At 36.5% G+C, this 18,622-nt stretch overlaps 1 protein-coding gene across 1 annotated transcript; it reads left to right on the plus strand.

The window, feature by feature from the left end:
* Positions 1 to 286: 286 nt before the first annotated feature.
* On the plus strand, positions 287 to 18,141 carry gch1 (GTP cyclohydrolase 1). Its single transcript, XM_051868037.1, has 6 exons — positions 287 to 778; positions 5,883 to 5,992; positions 7,910 to 7,965; positions 14,018 to 14,049; positions 14,197 to 14,281; positions 14,369 to 18,141. The coding sequence occupies exons 1-6, from the start codon at positions 433 to 435 to the stop codon at positions 14,493 to 14,495; spliced, it is 756 nt and encodes a 251-aa protein (XP_051723997.1). The 5' UTR covers positions 287 to 432; the 3' UTR covers positions 14,496 to 18,141.
* Positions 18,142 to 18,622: the final 481 nt, after the last annotated feature.

An 18,622-nucleotide genomic window follows, 5' to 3' on the forward strand; every position in this document is an offset into this window, starting at 1 on the left:
TCTTTAGGTTGCCTAATGCATTTCACTTAAAAAAAAAAAAAACACTGCTTTTATTTTTAATCATGAGAACATAACCCAAAGGTTTAGTCAATCCCCTTAGGTGGTTTCATCTGCCCCAAGACATCACTTTAATGTGAATAAGAGATCTCATCCTCTTACTAGATACAGGTGGCCTGACGCAAGCACGCCGCTCAGCCAATAGGAATCTAGCTCCGTGACGCAGTCGCTTCAGGGGACCAATAGGAGCGCGTACGGATTAGCTAATGTTTATAAAACCCCCGGATGCCACTGCGAGAGCGCTGAGTTTGACAAGAGTATAACAATCGTAGAACTTCACACAAGTTTGTCCGTTACAACTTAAACAGTGTTTTTAAAAACAGATAGTAGCTTTTTTTCACTTTGAGGAACCCAAGCTGTCACTTTCAGGCAATCATGGAGCGCCCCAAACAGAAACAAATGAATCAAAGTGAAAATGAAACGGATTCCGCGATTAATGGACACTTTGACGGCCGGGTGAAGATGCCCGGATGGAGCGCCGGTGGTGCCGCCGGGGATCCGAGCACCGTGCCGTCCTCCAGCGTGATGGAGAGCTGGCGGGAAGAGCGCACTCGCAGTCTGGAAGACAACGAAATGAGCCTGCCGAGCATCGCCGCGGCTTATACCACTATTCTCAGGGGTCTCGGGGAAGATCCGCAGCGGCAGGGGCTCCTCAAAACTCCGTGGAGAGCCGCAACCGCCATGCAGTTCTTCACCAAGGGTTATCAGGAAAAAATCATTGGTGAGTTGCGTAAATGACTGACAGCTGAAACGCCGTGTTTATTTACGCATTATATGTGGTTTGAAGGGATTAAATTTATTTTAAGCATTATTCCTTTTTTTCCCCCCCAAGTTGAGATATTCTTGAAGTATCAGGGTGTTTCATTTTAGTCTCGAGACGAAATAAACAAGTTATAAATAAAACCTTAACACAAAAGTTAACATTGTGTTTTACAGTAGGCTACTTTAGTTTTTTGTTAATCGTTTACAGATGCGTTTTGGGGTTCAAAAACAACTAGACAGAGCGCGAGACAATGGCTTTAAAAGTTGATTTTAGTGTGTGTAAAGAAGTAGTTCCGTCATCATTTATTCATCCAAACTTGTACGCCTTTCTTCTGTGAAATACAAAAAGAGACGTTTTGAAAAATGTTCTGGTCGGTCTCATTTAAGTTTTAATGACAATGAATGGTGACTGAAGATGTCAAGAACAAAAATCACCTTAATTTTATTGTTCACAGATAATATTTTAATCCACTGTAGTCTTGAAAGAAGATTGAGGAATGAATGATTTGTTTGAGTCGGATTTTTGTTAATGAATCAGTTGATTTAGTTAAAAAACAGTCTGAATGATTCATTCACAAATTAGACTGAGCTCAACTCAGTGTGGATCTGGTCAAGGTTAACATCACACCGGAGGTTGAGAATATTAGTGAATAACTTAAATATAACTAGAAGATTTTCACTAAAACTTAATTTAAATTTGGGTCTGTTATTCATAAATAGAAAACTACATAAAACTATCATATAGCATTAGAAGACTTGGAATATAATGCACAAGTCATATGGACCACTTTTGTGAGTTTGAGTACTTTTTGAGGCTTGACATCTTCATTTTCATTTTATGGAAAAGATCGACCAGTACATTCTATAAAATCGTGTCAATTATTTTCACAATCAAATATGTATTTTCAACGCAACCCAACTGACGGTTAGGTTTAGAGGTGGACTTTCATGCTTATGTTTTCTTAAAATCTTATCTTTCTGTACAAATCACATTGTACAAATTCATATGAAATCACCACCTCCTAAAATAGTTATGTTTTGTATCAGGTGGGTCTTTAATTAGATGCTTTGACCTAATTATGATGCAAAGAGTTTTATAGCCCACAGACCATTCATCTTTTACAAATGCAGTGTCAAGCATTTCCGGTTAAAAGTATTTCCTCTAATACTTCCCCGTGTCATCAATATGATTAACTGGCTCAACAGGTACTCCACCTCAAAGTGAAGGTTTATCTTGCGTAATTGTTCACTGGCCACTCAGGCTGTTGTCTAAGTGGTTGAGCCAGGGTGCTGCCCACCATCACATCACTAACAACATCCTCACATAGAAAACAGCACATCTGGACCTGGTTTGTGTAGCATTTTTAGGGCCCATGCATATGGAATGTATTAATGTTGCTTTTCTACCCCAAAAAACTCCTCGTTAAAGCAGACTGCCCTCAATGACCTCTCAACACTTACATATGCATTGCTTGAACATGGTCCACAGTTCACATATGGTAGAACATGCAATGTCACGGTGAAGTGTGCGTTTGATAAGAAATTTCTAGAGAAAGGTCTTCATCTTTGTCTTCGCTGGGATTGGCTGAAGTTTGCACCACCCCTACAGCTTCTTGAATTGTTCTGAAGTATCAGAGTTTTTTTTTTTTTTGTCTTCAACAGAAAGACATTTGAAGTGTTGGGACAGCTTTGAGGGAGGCTGTTTTGCATTTTGACATTTTTATGGGTGGTGGGTGACTCATGACGAGTTAATGCCCTGAGAAAAGGAAGCCGTTAGTGCCTGAATGATGAAGATCCACCTAGCTCTCACATGGTTGGTAATGTCAAAGTATATTCATCTATGCGTTATAAATGTGTTTTCGTGCATGTATCTTTAAATGCAAATGAGCTGCTGCTCCCCACCCCGCTTTCCAGTACTGTCAAATACACACATCAAAAAAACACAAAGTTCAGATAAACACAGTCCGTTATTTCTTGAATGTAAAAAGCAAGTAAAGAAATCGCACGTGTACAACATAATATACAGTACCTACTGCTTTATATGCTGTTAATATGAATCAAACAACAAAAGAAAAACAGAAAATCACTAACTGCTCTTGATTGAATAACTTTAGTAGCTTTAATAAGAATACATTTCTTATTTGAATGCTGCTGTTAGATGCTCAGGCGAGGAGATAAACATGGCGGAATGTGTACAGCTCACTGAGGGCGGAGTCTATGCTAATAGGGCAGAGTCCGTCAGCAGTCGTGGGCGTGGCGTAAGCATTTGTGGTGTCACAAAAGCTACATTCTGCAAATGACTTATTCTGAGACACTGCTTATGAATTATGGGGATTAAAAAAAGAGGAATGGGTGGATTTTTACCATTATATGGTGGTTGTGTACACACTGCAGACACACATTTATGTTCAAACCATGAAAACCATGAAAAAAGTGAATTTTGCATAATAGGTCCCCTTTAAGCCTTTTGTTGATATGCAATATGCATCACATTCTCAATGTTTTTCAATCATTTCGACCTTTGTAGACAAATAGATTCAGAATGTTTCATGTAAGCAATAAAATACAAAACATCTAGTGTAAAATAACCTTTAAAATAACACAAGGAAAAAAAAATTATATAATAATTTATATACAAATATGTAAGAAATAAGGTACGAGAGGCTGTGGTGTACCTTATTGCTTTTATAAAACGGTAACCACACAATACAAATATTAAAGCCAAAAATATGTAACAATGCAACTTCATGAAGTAAACTCTTACTAAAAGCCTTCCTTCCACCGGAAAAAAAAGTCCCTGGCCGTGAACGGCAACAGAAGTTACATTATTACGCCATTAGATGGTGGCAAAGACTGCCTTGATAAAGGCAGACTGCCTTTATGAGTGTGTCAGTCAGTAGCGAAGACTTTTACATTGAAAAGACTGAATTGTTGTGAACACGGAACAAGACGCAACTGACAAATGCTTTGACTAGCGCTGTCAGTCACGGGAAAACCCCTTAACTGTTAAAAGGACAAGATAATACATCGGACATTTAAACAGACTTTTTTATTATGAACATAGGACTGACCTGAAGGAAAATGCTAAATCCGAATGCAGGTAATAAACTCGCTCACTCAATCTTTTTCTCACTTGTACATAATAAAGTAAGCTTCAATGAACAATATCGATTGAGAACATACAGTTTACGTTGCTAAGAGTGGTTGCTAAGGGTGTTGTGTAGTGATACACAGAAGCGTTGGGTGAAGCGGTCATAGCCGTGTTTTATCGTGAATAAAACAGCTATTGACCAATCAGAATCAAGGACAGGAACTAACGATTTTATAAATAAATATTAAAAAACAATAATGTTTACTTACATATATTTTTACTAAAACATTTTAATACATAAGATGTAATAATGCTACACATCTTTTGCACAAGTTTTACTACTTGTAAATTTTACCATTTTACTACTTGAATTTATATCAGTTGCTAATAAAACATCTGTCGTAATGCTACTCATGAGTCACAGACAATGGTAAAGGAAGGAAGGATTGTGAAATTAAAGAATTATTATGCTAATATTGTTACGCATTATGTCATTATGTTTCCTTACAGCTTATGGTTTTGTTGTGGTCTCATGTCCTATAAAACCATTAAAGGTCATAGAGACGAGTGATATTGCTCAGTTTACAGTGATTACACAGCTCAGTATGGCTTCTTTTTTTGTATTACCCATCATTACGCTGTGTTGTCCCCTGCCCCCACTGGCTGGATTGATGCCTGTCTCTTATTTAAGGGATGGAGATCAAGCCAAGCCCTCAATAGCAGTAACATTACCCATAACCAGAGCTCTGCTCGTTGACATCTTCACAATTTCAATGGGTTTCTATGGTTACTTATTGTATTTCAAGTGTATGTTTGCTTAGTGTGTAAGCTAGTTTGTGTTTAATTGAGTGTGTGTGTGTGTGTGTGACGGTGGCAGCGAGGCTGAAAGATGACTTCGGGGAGATGCTGATTTGATTTCCTGTTCTTTTTCGGTGCCACCGTCATACGTGAGACCTTTCCGTGTGTTGTGCCTATGCATTTAAAAGCGGCTGTTTGTTTAGGACGAGCCTGATGATAGTTCTCTCGCAACAGCTGCTGCCCTCAGGTTAAATTCAACAGAGATGCTCCGATCAGCTACAGTGTTTACACATATATTATGCTCGGTTTCTGTAAAGCAGGCTGGTTAGTCACCAGGAAGAACAGTGTCCAGAATCAGTTTAAATATTAACAAAAATACTGGGAACCATGAAACAACATGGAAATAACTTGTTCAGCCACTTTTATGAGGGATACTATCAGTTTATCAGTGGTGGTTGCATAACTGTTATTACTATTGCTCATTATTGTCATTTTTTAAATCTTTTTTTTTTTTTTTTTTGGCGACAGAGATTAATGTTACCTCAAATCATGCAGCTACTCAAATCAAGTGATCTGACTTTTTGGGAAATCTGTGTAAAAAATTCAAAGGAACTTCAATTTAAAGGAACTGAAGACACATCCAGCGACCAGAATATCATAGAGACTCTTTTGAGATCGATACCATAGCAACACCCTAACAACCACCCACAACATGGTGACGAGTTTTGCACCATCGAGCACTGCTCAGTTTTTTCAGAAAATGTAAATATATTCATTAGATTTAAGAGCTGTCATACCTGTCGACATAAAAACAGCCTGAAGATTGCTTTCTGCCTTTTTGAATCACACAGTGACTGCACAAAAGTGGCAACAACAAATATGGGAGTCACATCTCAACAAGACCCTGAAGCTTCGCCACGAGTTTGCCATGTTTCCACGGAAACCTTCCCTGAGATAGGCAGCCAGGAAATTAAAAAGCCCCACAAGAAAAGACAGTGCATTCTCAATAGATTAAACGGGATATGTTTGAACAATGATATGAGCTAAGAGAAATGACACAGGGCCACAACAGGAAGAGCGCATGGGGTGAAATATAATGATTTCATGATGTCGTATCGCTCACCTGACGGTGACCTACCTGACCTTCTTGATTTGTTCTTGTACCTTCTTGCAGATGTCCTGAATGACGCAATCTTTGATGAAGACCATGATGAGATGGTGATCGTGAAGGATATTGACATGTTTTCAATGTGTGAACACCATTTAGTCCCCATTTTTGGCCGGGTAAGACTACTAATTTCCCTCATTAGTATATGTCGTCTTTGCAGTGCAGTTTTTATTTGAGACAAAAAACGGCATTGAATATATGTAGTTTTAAAAATTAATTTGTCACACCTCTATCCTATAAGGTTTTTTTTTAGGATAGGTTTTTTAAGGTCTTTATTTAATCTTTTTATATTAAACATTTATTTTATGATCAATTTATTAAAGTAAAATGTTTAATGTTCTAATTTTTTAAAATTATTTGTATTTTTATTTTCTTATTTATTACTTTTTTGCTTTTATTGTTTATTTTTCATTTAATATCCATTCATATCCATTTAATATCCATTTCATTTAATATATTTATTTAATATCCAGATCATATTTCACCCCGTAATAAAAAGAAAAAAATATATAGAAATTATAGAATTTATATTTTTATAAATGAAGACTATATATTTGGGGCTATAGATTTTTTTTGCATTGTGATATTTTTATAAAGCCTATTGTAAGTAAAACAAAATTAGCATTCTCATTACTGTAATGTGGAAACAATAGTAATATATTATTAAAATGGTAAAGTACTGTTGCTCAAGTAAGTAGTGTTAAAAGTTAATTTATGCTGACTAAAAATCAGGATGTTTTTATTAATATATTACAATGAGAATTTGGTGGCAAATGTGCTTAATTATCATGAAAAGAAATGGCTTTAATTTTTTAAGCAAAGTATGTATTTTTTTTCTTCTTCTTTTGATTGTGGAGTGAAATATGACCTGGACATTTCTTTGTGAGATTCATCCACCCACCTGGCAGAAATGGCTTCCTATTTTTTTTTTTTTTTTTTTTTTTTGATGCACCTGAAAAAAACATTGACTTGTAATCTGTCAATAACCAAGTTAATTAGCTATAATTAAATCTTGAAGGTAACGAGGACAAGCTGAAATATCAGATCTGAGTTTCACTCAAAAACAATGCCCACTCTTAATCCTCCAGGTTTGACATTTAGTACCTCCCTCCGGCTCATAGCCCTGCAGGTGTCTGCCATTTAAGACAAAAGAGACACCGTCGATCCTGTCACGGCACAAATGGCTACTGATGATAGACTGAGCCATTGATCAAGCGTACTGAACGTTTTTTTTTTTTCCACCACTTGCAATTTTGTTTGTCAGATGCTGTTGGAGGGCCGTCGTTTCCGCTGCGTCCCCCGCTGATAGCTCCCTGTCGTCAGCGGCGCGGCGCGGCCCCTTATCCCTTCTCATCTATTTACCTCGCCTCTCGCCGCATCTGCAACAAGATAATGACTCACCAATTTCTTTCAAAGAGGCGTCCGCCCGTTCTCTTTCATTTTTGGCCCTCTTGCTTGCGCTTCAGCGTCCTCCATCTCCATGATTGTCCACACAACACTCTTAGTGTCCATCACGAACACAGAACGCTCTCTTACACTAGAAACATATCTACCGTACAGCGCTTTACTTATTTCCCAGGTGCTCTGTAGATGTTGGTAAAGTTCGATTGATGCGTTTAGAGGATGTCGAGAGGAGTTTGCCAGCCCTGAAAAAAGGCCAAGAGGTTTCAGTGACACACAGGATTATCGCATCAGAACAGAGAGCAGATAAGGAAAAAAAGAAAATTCTTGCATGTCTGTTGATGCTGCCCTTTCTCTGGGCCGTTTCATCAAATTGTTGGTGACATTTGAGTTAGATGGCGGAGAGGAGGTTAGGTTGGGGGGGGGGCTATCAGATGTGCAGTCACTTCCGAGCACATGCACAGATACGGCTCTTTCCACTCCCATTTTTTACTTTTCATCTGATGCTGTGACTTGTAGCTTGCTAGAGCCAATATACAGTTTTGCAACAGGTAATCATGTAAAAAGAATTGTGTATATAACTCCTATGTTTTGCATCTCTGTTGTCAGTTAATGTGTTGTGTTTTTCACAGGTGCATATAGGTTACCTTCCAAACAAGAGGGTTCTTGGTCTGAGTAAATTAGCACGGTAGGTAAAATACACCCGGTGGCCGGTTGCATAAACTGCTAGTCTTAAGTTAGCCATCAAATTATTTTCCAAAATTAAAGATTATAAAATGTAATTCCAATCTACAATATCCTACCAAAACCTGAAAACCAATTAACCATGATAATTTCACCTACTCTGTCTCCTCTGCCACTTTCTGTCGATCTCTCTTGTCCTGGTGAGATCCTCTCACTATATAATGAAGCTACATCCAATGTCTTGGAGGTTCTGGCCCCATTAAAGACCAGAGCTGTCCCCTCAGCTTATTCACCCCGGAGCTCAGATTAATGAAATCGAATGAAAAGGGTAGGCATCTTGAAAGAACGACTTTATAAAAAGACTCATCTCCTTGTTCAAGCTACTGCCTACTCAGATTTCATGCTGCAGTATAAAAAAGCACTCAACACTGCATGTTCTACTTAGCTTTCTGCTGTCATTAACAAAGCAAAGTGTAAACCCAGGACCCTATTCTCTGAGATCAACAAGCTAGTCAAATCACCAACTTCTTCTATTAATGGTTCTACAGACCTCTGTGAAAATTTCCAGACATTTTTTCCAGACAATATCTTCCAATCTTTCTCTTCATTTGCTCCTCCAAAATGTTCTATTTCCCAGCTAGTCCACCCACTCTCAAACTTCACTCACTAATATACCTGTAGTTGAACAGCTGATTATTAAATCTAACTCCTCTTCCTGCAAGCTTTCTGCCTTCATTCATTTTACTGATCACCTACATGATAAACAGATCCCTTACTATTGGTTATGTACCGGCTGGACTAAAATTAGCTGCTCATCGTGGAACTTAAAGGATTAGTTCACTTCTGAATGAAAATTTCCTGAAATTTTACTCACCCCCATGTCATCCAAGATGATCATGTCTTTCTTTCTTCAGTCGAAAAGAAATTAAGGTTTTTGATGAAAACATTCCAGGATTATTCTCCTTATAGTGGACTTCAATGGTCTCCAAAACGTTGAAGGTCAAAATTAGTTTCAGTGCAGCTTCAAAGGGCTTTAAACGATACCAGACGAGGAATAAGAGTCTTATCTAGCGAAACAATCGGTCATTTTCTTAAAAAAAAAATACAACTGTATATGCTTTATAAACACAAATAATCACCTTGCAAGTGCTTCCACCATTCCGCTTTCCGTATTCTTCAAAAAGCTTACGCTGCATGTCTTACGCCTTCCCTATTCTACTTACGGAAAAAAACAGAACTGGCACCGCGTTCGTTCTGTAAGTAGAATAGGCCATTGAAGTCCACTATGAGGAGAATAATCCTGGAATGTTTTCATCAAAAACCTTAATTTCTTTTCGACTGAAGAAAGAAAGACATGAACATCTTGGATGACATGGGGGTAAGTAAATTATCAGGAAAGTTTTATTTGAAAGTGGACTAATCCTTTAAGAACTTGTCTTAACACAGTCCTGATTAACTTTAGACCAATCGCCAACCTTTCCTTTTTGTCTAAAGTCTTAGAAAAGGTGGTTGCCACACGACTACAGTCTCGTTTGGATAAACACAATCTGCACAAACCATTGCAGTCTGGTTTTCATCCACTCCACAGTACAGAGACTGCTCTTTAAGAGCAGTGAATGACCTTCTCCTTGCCTCTGACTCTGGTGACCTCAGCCTCCTCGTCCTCTTGGACCTGAGTGCAGCTTTTGATACTGTTTGCCATTCTGTACTCCTATCTCATCTAACTATGGCATCACTGGTACTGTCTTTCAGTGGCTAAGTTCATATCTCAGACAGGCAACAATTTATTAGAATTAATAAACACAAATCTGCACTGTATTACTGTTTCCTGTGGTGTACCTCAAGGATCTGTTCTTGGTCCACTTCTGTTTCTAATCCACATGCTAATTTCCATAGTTACGCTGATGATACACAAATCTATCTTACTGCTCAGTCCAATTCTGTTTTTCCACCTCTTTCCATCACTTCCTGCCTACAAGAACTCAAAGTATGGATGGCTCAAAACTTCTTAAAGCTGAATACTGACAAAACAGAAATCCTGTTAGTAGGTCCTAAATCCCTGGTCCAACATGACATCTCCATTCATATTGACAGAGTTATAGTTCATCCTTTACCGATTATACGCAATCTTGGGGAACTATTTGATTCTACACTATGATTGAACCCCATTTTAACCTCCTTGTTAAATCCTGTTTCATCTTCGTAACATGTCCATATACGACCATCGCTAAATCTCAAAAATGCCGAAACTGTTGTCCATGCTTTTATAACCTTGTGTCTGAACTATTGTAACTCTCTGTTTTGGCCTATCCACTAAAGCCCTTAATTGCTTGAAAATAATTTAAAACTCAGCTGCTCGTGCCCTTACATATAACAAAAATCTAGTTTAGAACAAAAAGTATTTGGACACTTAAGTCACTTCCATCTTCCACCAGTCCATCTGCGTTATTGCATTAGATAACAAAATACAGTCCTAGCAAAGTAACCACAAGTGTTGGTTATTACATTGACAATGGACATGTTCTACTAATATTTGACAACCAGAAAGTATTATAAATAATAAATCATTTTTGCCTTTATTTTTTTGAACAAATATATATATTTTTTTAATTATATTTTTTCAACTAAAATTTGTATATTTTTTTAAAAAGAAATTATTTCTTTTTATTAAAATAGAAAACATTTTTGACCTTGGTGAGATTTGGTGAGCATAAGAGACATTTTAAAAAACATTTTGAAAATCTTACTGACCCCTTTTGAAAAGTAATGTTTGTGTGTGTATGGGCACGGGAAGTAGGGGTACTGCAGCTCCTCCTGTTTTCATAGGTTTATGTTTTTTTGTTTTTGTTTATTTCAAATCAGTAAAACCTTCAGTAAGGATTTTAACTGTAAAATGTAAGTGGGCTACAAACCTTTTCTCTTATTAAACTGTTTAAATCTTACATAGTTTACTTTCTCAAAACGGGAATAGTCTATTTCATTTCTCATGGATTTTGATTAAAGACTAGAAGGGATACACCTACGGCCACTGAACGTGCACATCAATATTGCGTCATTTAATATTTATTTATTTTATTTAATAACTGTATTTGCAGTATTGTAAGGGTAGGTTTAGGGTTGGGGGTAGGTGAATTTTATTTTATTTTTTTAAACTGATTTGAATGAATGATTCAATGACTCTTTAAGACAGTGACTTGCCGCTACCTACTGGCAGGTTTCTGCTGCACTCCGCTTTGGAGTGCGAGCCTGTAAGGTAGGCACAAGTGTTTATTTATTCATTAAGCCTATTGTTTATTTGTCGCCATGCAGGCTCATTTATTGCCTGCAAAAATATCTCAATAGCCCTTTTTTGAAATAGCGTATTAAAAATACCTTCCTTGTGCATTATGATTGCAAGTATCACCATGTTCTATCAAAAATGTACTGTATGCTCCATTTAACAAGCGTTCTCGGGTATTGTTTGTTTTGCTTTGTGGCGTTGACGTGTTTTATATATTATTTATTTATATGCTATTTCTATAGACTATTCCCCCCCTTCCCCCTCCCTCCTTTCAGCACCCACAACCCAAAACATCTTCCTAAGCCCCTGTATATATATTTTATTTGAAACTTGCTATCCTTCTTTAAAATAAATTGTACATTTTGTTATATTATGCAGTGACATTCACACATTAGTTATGGCTTAAGTGTCCAAATACTTTTGGGACCATTGCAGATGAATTTTTGTTTTTCTGGTGCAGTATTGAATCTTAATGGATTCCTTCAAGAGTGTACAAATTTATCCTGCCACAAAGCAGTGTTTTCTCTCTCTCTCTCTCTCTCTGTGAAGTCAGCAGCATTTGCTCGAGTGAAGGAGATTATTGGCTTTCCTCCCCTCAGGAATGTTGTTTGTCTGTGAAATCAAGATGCACGTGTGTGTGTGTGTGTGTGTGTGTGTGTGTGTGTGTGAAGCAGTGAGAGTGTAAGTGTCTATAAGAGGATTAGACATAATGTGTGAATGACAAAGAGAAGCTTGATCCAATCTGACCCCAATCTCTGTGGCTTATCCATCTCACTATGTACCAACTGTAATACTGCACTCCACTAATGAAGACATGACAACAGCAGTCATATAGCTCTTAGCAGTACCACACACACACTTAATCACATACGCACACACACACACACACACACACACACACAGTTGCATTTCTGATTTCTAAAATTCGTTATTGTTTCATAATTATTGCTGTCATGGTAAGGTCCATGTGGCACAGGGACCGACTGTGCTAATAAATATGATTAAATTTAAATGCAGTTATTTTTATATTACATACAGTACCGTTCAAAAGTTTGGCATCAGTAAGATTTTTTTTTATTATAGTTTTTGAAAGAAGTGTCTTATATGCTCACTAAAGCTGCATTTATTTAATTACAAAAACAGTAAAATATTAACAAAACTATTTACAAATTATTTAAAATAACCATTTTCTGTTTTAAAATTTATTCAGCATCATTACATTTTCAGCATCATTACTCCAGTCTTCAGTGTCACATGATCCTTCAGAAATCATTCTGATTTGCTGCTCAAGAAACATTTCTTATTATTATCAATGTTGAAAACAGTTGTGCTGCTTAATATTGTTGTAGAAAATGTGATTTTTGAATATTCTTTTGAATAGAGGGTTTAATAGGACAGCATTTATTTGAAACAATAAAGACATTTAATAATGTACGTGACTTTTAATCAGTTTAATGCTTCCTTGCTGAATAAAAGTATTAAACTTTTGAACGGTAATGTATTACAATTATTATTATTAGGGATGCATCGATACAATTTTTTAAGGACCGAGTACGAGTACCGATATTTTTATTTTTTATTTTTTTCTGGTACTCGCCGATACCGATGCCTATACATTTATTAATTTCTCTATTTTTTTTTTTTTTTTTTTTTGGTGATGTTGCAGTTTTCCAAGCACAGTGATTCTAATTAATGTAGGACAGCTTCTTTATTATTACTCTAATGAAAAAAAAAAATACATTTTTATGTGCTTGTCACAAACTTAAAGAACAAAAATTTCACCTTCAAAGGGCATAATTACCGATATATATAATTGTTGTTATACAAAAAGAAATTTTCAAACAAATTACAAACAATACAACAAATACTATAGAGATACAAATTAAATAAACTTGTTTTTCAGAGACAGTAGATTTATATACCATGTATACATTTTTTTTTTTTTTTTTTTTTATCTTTTGTTGTTTTATTAACATTAATGACAAATATTTAATTAGGCTACGGTCCCTTTAAGACCGAATCCATGGATACTGACACATATCCTGTTTCCATCCAAATGTTTACGTCCACTTAGCCATAACCGACTGTATTTATGTGAGATACTCCACACGATGGACATTTTGACAACTATGTGTGCATTTGACCATTCAGGCGCGAGTATAACTGATCGCGTGCGAACTGGGATCGCGCGCAAGAAAGAGAGAGAGAGCGCGCGACAGAGAGCGCTTCTGGTCTGTGTCATTCAGCGCGATTCCGCCTATCCCGCCTTCACTAACTTCAAGTTAATCGATAACGAATTGTGATTGAAAGCATGCAGTTCGCAATGTGTGTGTCATCATTAATCTTGAAGTATTTCCACACCTCTGAGGCTGACATTGTTTCTGCTGCTGCCGCCGGTGTCTCTGTGCACGGAAAATTTTGTCAGTTACGTCACGTGAGGTATCGGTCTTTGGTATCGGGGTATTTTTACGAGTACAAGTACAAGTACATGAGCTTGGTATCGCCCCATACCGATACTGGTATCGGTGCATCCCTGTATATATTACAAGTATGTATGTTTATATTAATACAAATACTTTAAATTAAAAACTTGTATTTTTAATTATAAAGTGTCTAAATTGAAATAATTTTTAGTTTACATTTAATGTTTATATCATTATCACAACAACTAAAATACCTGAGCAATAAAGTTTTATTAAACCACTATTACATACAATGAAGGTATATTGTGTATAAATTTAATTATTTACTGTTTATGCTTTTTGTTTTTCTCCAGGATTGTTGAGATATACAGCAGGAGATTGCAAGGTAATGCTTTTTTTCCAAACAAACAGTTCTATCATGTTATAATATTCATATTGTACCTTCAAAATCCTTGTTTGTTTCACTTTATCTTTAAAACTTCACATTGACATGTTCTCAATAGTTGTGATCTATCCATGTATTTTATTTCAGTTCAAGAGCGTCTAACTAAACAGATTGCGGTCGCCATCACTGAAGCTCTACAGCCTGCTGGTGTCGGAGTGGTTGTTGAAGCCACGTATGTAAAAATTCAAGTTAAACTTTATTTTATTTTACAATGTAATGCAAAGTATGACTTCTTTTTACTCTTCTTTCTGTTCCCCAGTCACATGTGTATGGTTATGCGAGGCGTCCAGAAGATGAACAGCAAGACTGTGACCAGCACCATGCTGGGCGTTTTCCGCGAGGACCCCAAGACACGAGACGAGTTCCTGACCCTGATCCGGAGCTGAGAGGGTCCGTGTTTCGCTCTCCACTGCCAAAACACTCTGACCAGCCCTCTTCTCAAACGCCTCCCTGGATCGAAGGAGTCCTCTCTGATTCTGCCTCCGGACGAGGCCCTGCTGCTGTGTAACGTAGCGTCCCACCCGCCTCTGGGGTGGTTACCTCGGTAACACCATCTCTTCTGTATTGCGTGTGTGTGTGTGTATTTCATTGATTGAGGTTTTGTGCGTGTTTAGTAAGTAGAGCTGTGGGAGCCTCTGTTGATGGGACTGTGGCTGTTGCTGTTATATGGAAGCATTGTGTTATGAAGGACGTCCTAGATTAGCACAATTTAACCTCTCTAAACTAACAAGCACCAAACCCACCAAAATTTGTTTACATCTCTTTCCGCTCTATTAAACGCAATTGAGTTGCCCGAGAAACGCAACAAAGCAGTTTTATTTTCACACTTTTGAACAGGGAGGTACGTGTCATTCTGAATACTCAATTTTACTGTTATAAAAAGTACTGTTGAGGTACAGTAATGGTAATGAAAATCACCATGGTACTAAATGATTACCAATATTCATATTTCTTGATATTTATAAGGTACTTTAAAGATTAATATGGTATTATAATGGTACATGTCCAAAAAATAAAAAATAAAACCCATAGTATTACAATAGCGCCACTTTTTATCAGTGAATAATCCCAGACAGGTTTAATTGTTGTTTTACTATGTGCTGTAAGTGTATTATGGCTACGCTGTCTTATAATGTAATATTTAATATAATGTGTCCTGTGCTTCAGTCAATATTTGTGCCCAGACCCAAAGTATCTTCTGTTTTTAAAGGGATAGTTCACCCAAAAATAAAACTTCTATACTCTTTTACTCACCCTCATTTTCTCTTAACCCGGTAAAGCCTGATGTATGAAATCATCTTTTTTTGAAATGGAACAGTTTGTTAGACAAAATCTAAAAAATAGTTTGCACATGTTGAGGATCATATTTGATATATTAGGCTTTAATGGCTCGTATACAATAGTGTGATATATGGAACTCACACTCGAGGAGGAAGAAAAACCCCACCTAAAATGAGCAAAAGTTTGCAATTTGGTGTGGTTTCAGATTTTTATACGGCCAAAAAGTAAGATAAGATGGGTTAGTACACCCAATAATGAAACATCTGTCATCAATTAATACACCCTCATGTCGTTTCAAACCTGTAAGACTTTCGTTCACCTTTATCTCCTCTATGAACAGTCCACGCAACTGCCATTTTGACGCTTCAAAAAGTTCATAAAGAGAATGTAAAATTAATCCATGAATTGAGTGGTTTAGTCCAATTTTTCTGAAGAGACTCAATCGCTTTATGTGATGAACAGATTGAATTTAGGCTTTTATTCACATATAAAGATTCAGCAGCGCACACAATTGTTATGGTAAACGGAAGCTCAAGCACGCTTGCTTGATGTGTGAGAACCAATGAGGTTCATTCTCGCGTTTGAGCTTCTGCAAAAACCAATGAGGTTTGTTCTCGCATCAAGCATGTACGGTTGAGCTTCTGTTTATGTTCGCTGATGAATATTTATATGTGAATAAAAGCCTAAATTAAATCTGTTCATCATATAAAGCGATTACGTCTCTTCAGAAAATTCTGACTAAAGCGCTCGATATATATGGATTAGTTATATGATCTCTTCATGTATTTTTTAAAGCTTCAAAGTGGTAGTTGTTAGACTGTCAAAGGAGGGACAGAAATCTCTCAGACTTCATTAAAAATATCATCATTTGTGTTATGAAGATGAACGAAAGTCTTACGGGTTTGGAATGACATGAGGGTGAGTAATTAATGACAGAATTTTAATTTCTGGGTCCTTCCTCAAAAGCCTGATGTATCATATTTGATATTTACAAATTAACATGATTTTTCTAACAAATTATGAATAATCAAGTAAACCAAAATGTTGCTTCAGTTCAGTGTGTTCTTTCTGAAATATTACTAAAAATATAAAAAGCACAGCGAAAAGAAGTGAATCATGACCTGAAGGTGAACAGTTTTAGAATTATACTAAAATGCCTTTTACTTGCTAAAAAGTACAAACTATTAACCAGAGTAGATTGTGTACCACATGTATTAGAGATAGAGGCCTTAGAAATTTGTGTATCAAATATGTTAAATTATAGGCTTGATAGGGTTACAGATATTTCAAACAACATTGGATCCCATCGGCTTGTAAGGACAAAAGCAAACATTTGTAAAAATATCTGCAATTCTGCAGAAGAAAGTCAAATGGGTTTAAAATATAGACTGTAAAAAAAGATGGACGACGCACCTTCACTACTCTCTTCCATTGTAGTAAGTGAATGTCAGCTCCAATATGGCACTGACATCTTGAGTCTCGAGTCTGCGCATAGTGAACGTGGAGCCCGAGTCTGTGCAGTACTGAACGCAAAGTGGAGCCTCGATATCAAGGTCCCGTCCGAACTCCCGCAGAATTGGTTAATACTGCAGAACAACTCATGACGGTGTGAAAATAACAGTTCTGGAAATGTAGAAATTAAAGTTAAAGCTCCAATCTCCTCCTGAAGATCCAGGAAAAAAGTCCTTGCTTCAGTGACTACTTTGCTCAGAGAATCTGTCAATCTCAGCTGTCAATCATGACGTCAAAACCCACGTTATTATAGCATCAAATAACTAAAAACAACTTATTTAAAGAACAAACACTTTAACTAACATTAGTGTTATTAAAAAACTGCCTAAAATGACAATTGAGAAGAAAAAAAAACATATTTGATGTGTAATTTGACTGTTTAGTTCGTCTCACGTCCCATTACATTACATGTAGAGGGCGGGGTTTATGACCTATACTGCATCCAGCCACCTGGGGGCGATCGAGACGCTTGGCTTCACTTTTCCGGACTCGTGTGGCATGCTTGGTTTAAAACAACATTAAATGATGACAGAATTTTCATTTTTGGGGTGAACTATCTCTATAAGTGTTTATTATTGATAGTATTTACAAGCTCTGTGCAGCACTATTATTTTCTGTTTTTCGAATCAACTGTTGAGTCTGTTGTGTTGGATATTACGTGTTGAAGTGATAACCAGGTCCAGCCTTTTGAATATCCTGTCTGTATGGCCATAGATGTTGTTTACACTCTGAAGGAAGGTTGTTTTTTATTTGTTGGGGGAAAAAAAAAGACCAAAGGTTGAAAGGTGCAGTCGAGGTCAACATAGTATCTGATTTTGCACATTGTGGGATTCATGGAGAATACAGAACATACCTGTACTGATAAATGTGATCTTTGTAATTTAAAATATGATAAAAAGATGGAAACCAACTAAAAGATATTTTAAGATTCTACATTTGTAGAACATATTTTGTACATTTACTCTGACGCATGTTTACCTGTCCTTGGGTATGTATAATGTGTTTTGAACGAGTTAGAATTTCAACTATATACTACGTAACATTGTAGAAAATTATATTAACCTCAAAAAACGACAGACGCTGTGGATTTACTGACACTGTTGTATTGCCTGTGTATTGACTTTTTTTGTTTATTATGAAAATGTCTCAGTGATGTTTTTCATTCATGAGTTCGGATGAAATTCGGAGTTGTGAAGCTTCTGAAGATGCTATGAGATGTTCAATGTCACAATCACTTCATGTCGGTGAAGTCATTAAGAAAATGAGCACTTGATATTGAGAACTAGTGTTATTCATGTGGCCTTCTTTAAACGAAAGACTCAGAGTCTTTCAAATACTTTACTATTGATGTTCATCATTTTCAGCTTAAAGTAATAAATCTTATTTAAAATATGTTGGCATGTTCTTGTTATCTATGTGTTTTTTTTTTTTTTTATGCGAGGGTTTGTTAAAAAGCAACGAACAAGAAACATTAAAGGGTGGATCTCACAAATGTCATATTTCACCCCAAAATCAAAAGAAACAAAATGTTTTGTCCTAGACAGTTTCAATTTCAAGACAGTTAATCACATTACCCTCACAAATTCATATTAATGTAATGTTAAGAAACAATTCACAATTTAAATATACCATTTTTATCACGTAACAAAGATGATTGAGGGTGATTTTATTTATTATTACTGCTTTAATTGAAGATTTGGACTCTGGGGAAGGGAAATGA

This window comes from Ctenopharyngodon idella, chromosome 17 (assembly GCF_019924925.1).
Source record: "Ctenopharyngodon idella isolate HZGC_01 chromosome 17, HZGC01, whole genome shotgun sequence".
In the NCBI taxonomy this organism is placed as follows: domain Eukaryota; kingdom Metazoa; phylum Chordata; class Actinopteri; order Cypriniformes; family Xenocyprididae; genus Ctenopharyngodon; species Ctenopharyngodon idella.

Coding starts and splice junctions, on each gene's coding strand:
- gch1 (XM_051868037.1), top strand. CDS start 433: ATGGAGCGCCCCAAACAGAAACAAATGAATCAAAGTGAAAATGAAACG. Junction 779..5,882: donor TTATCAGGAAAAAATCATTG/GTGAGTTGCGTA, acceptor ACCTTCTTGCAG/ATGTCCTGAATGACGCAATC. Junction 14,282..14,368: donor GGAGTGGTTGTTGAAGCCAC/GTATGTAAAAAT, acceptor TCTGTTCCCCAG/TCACATGTGTATGGTTATGC.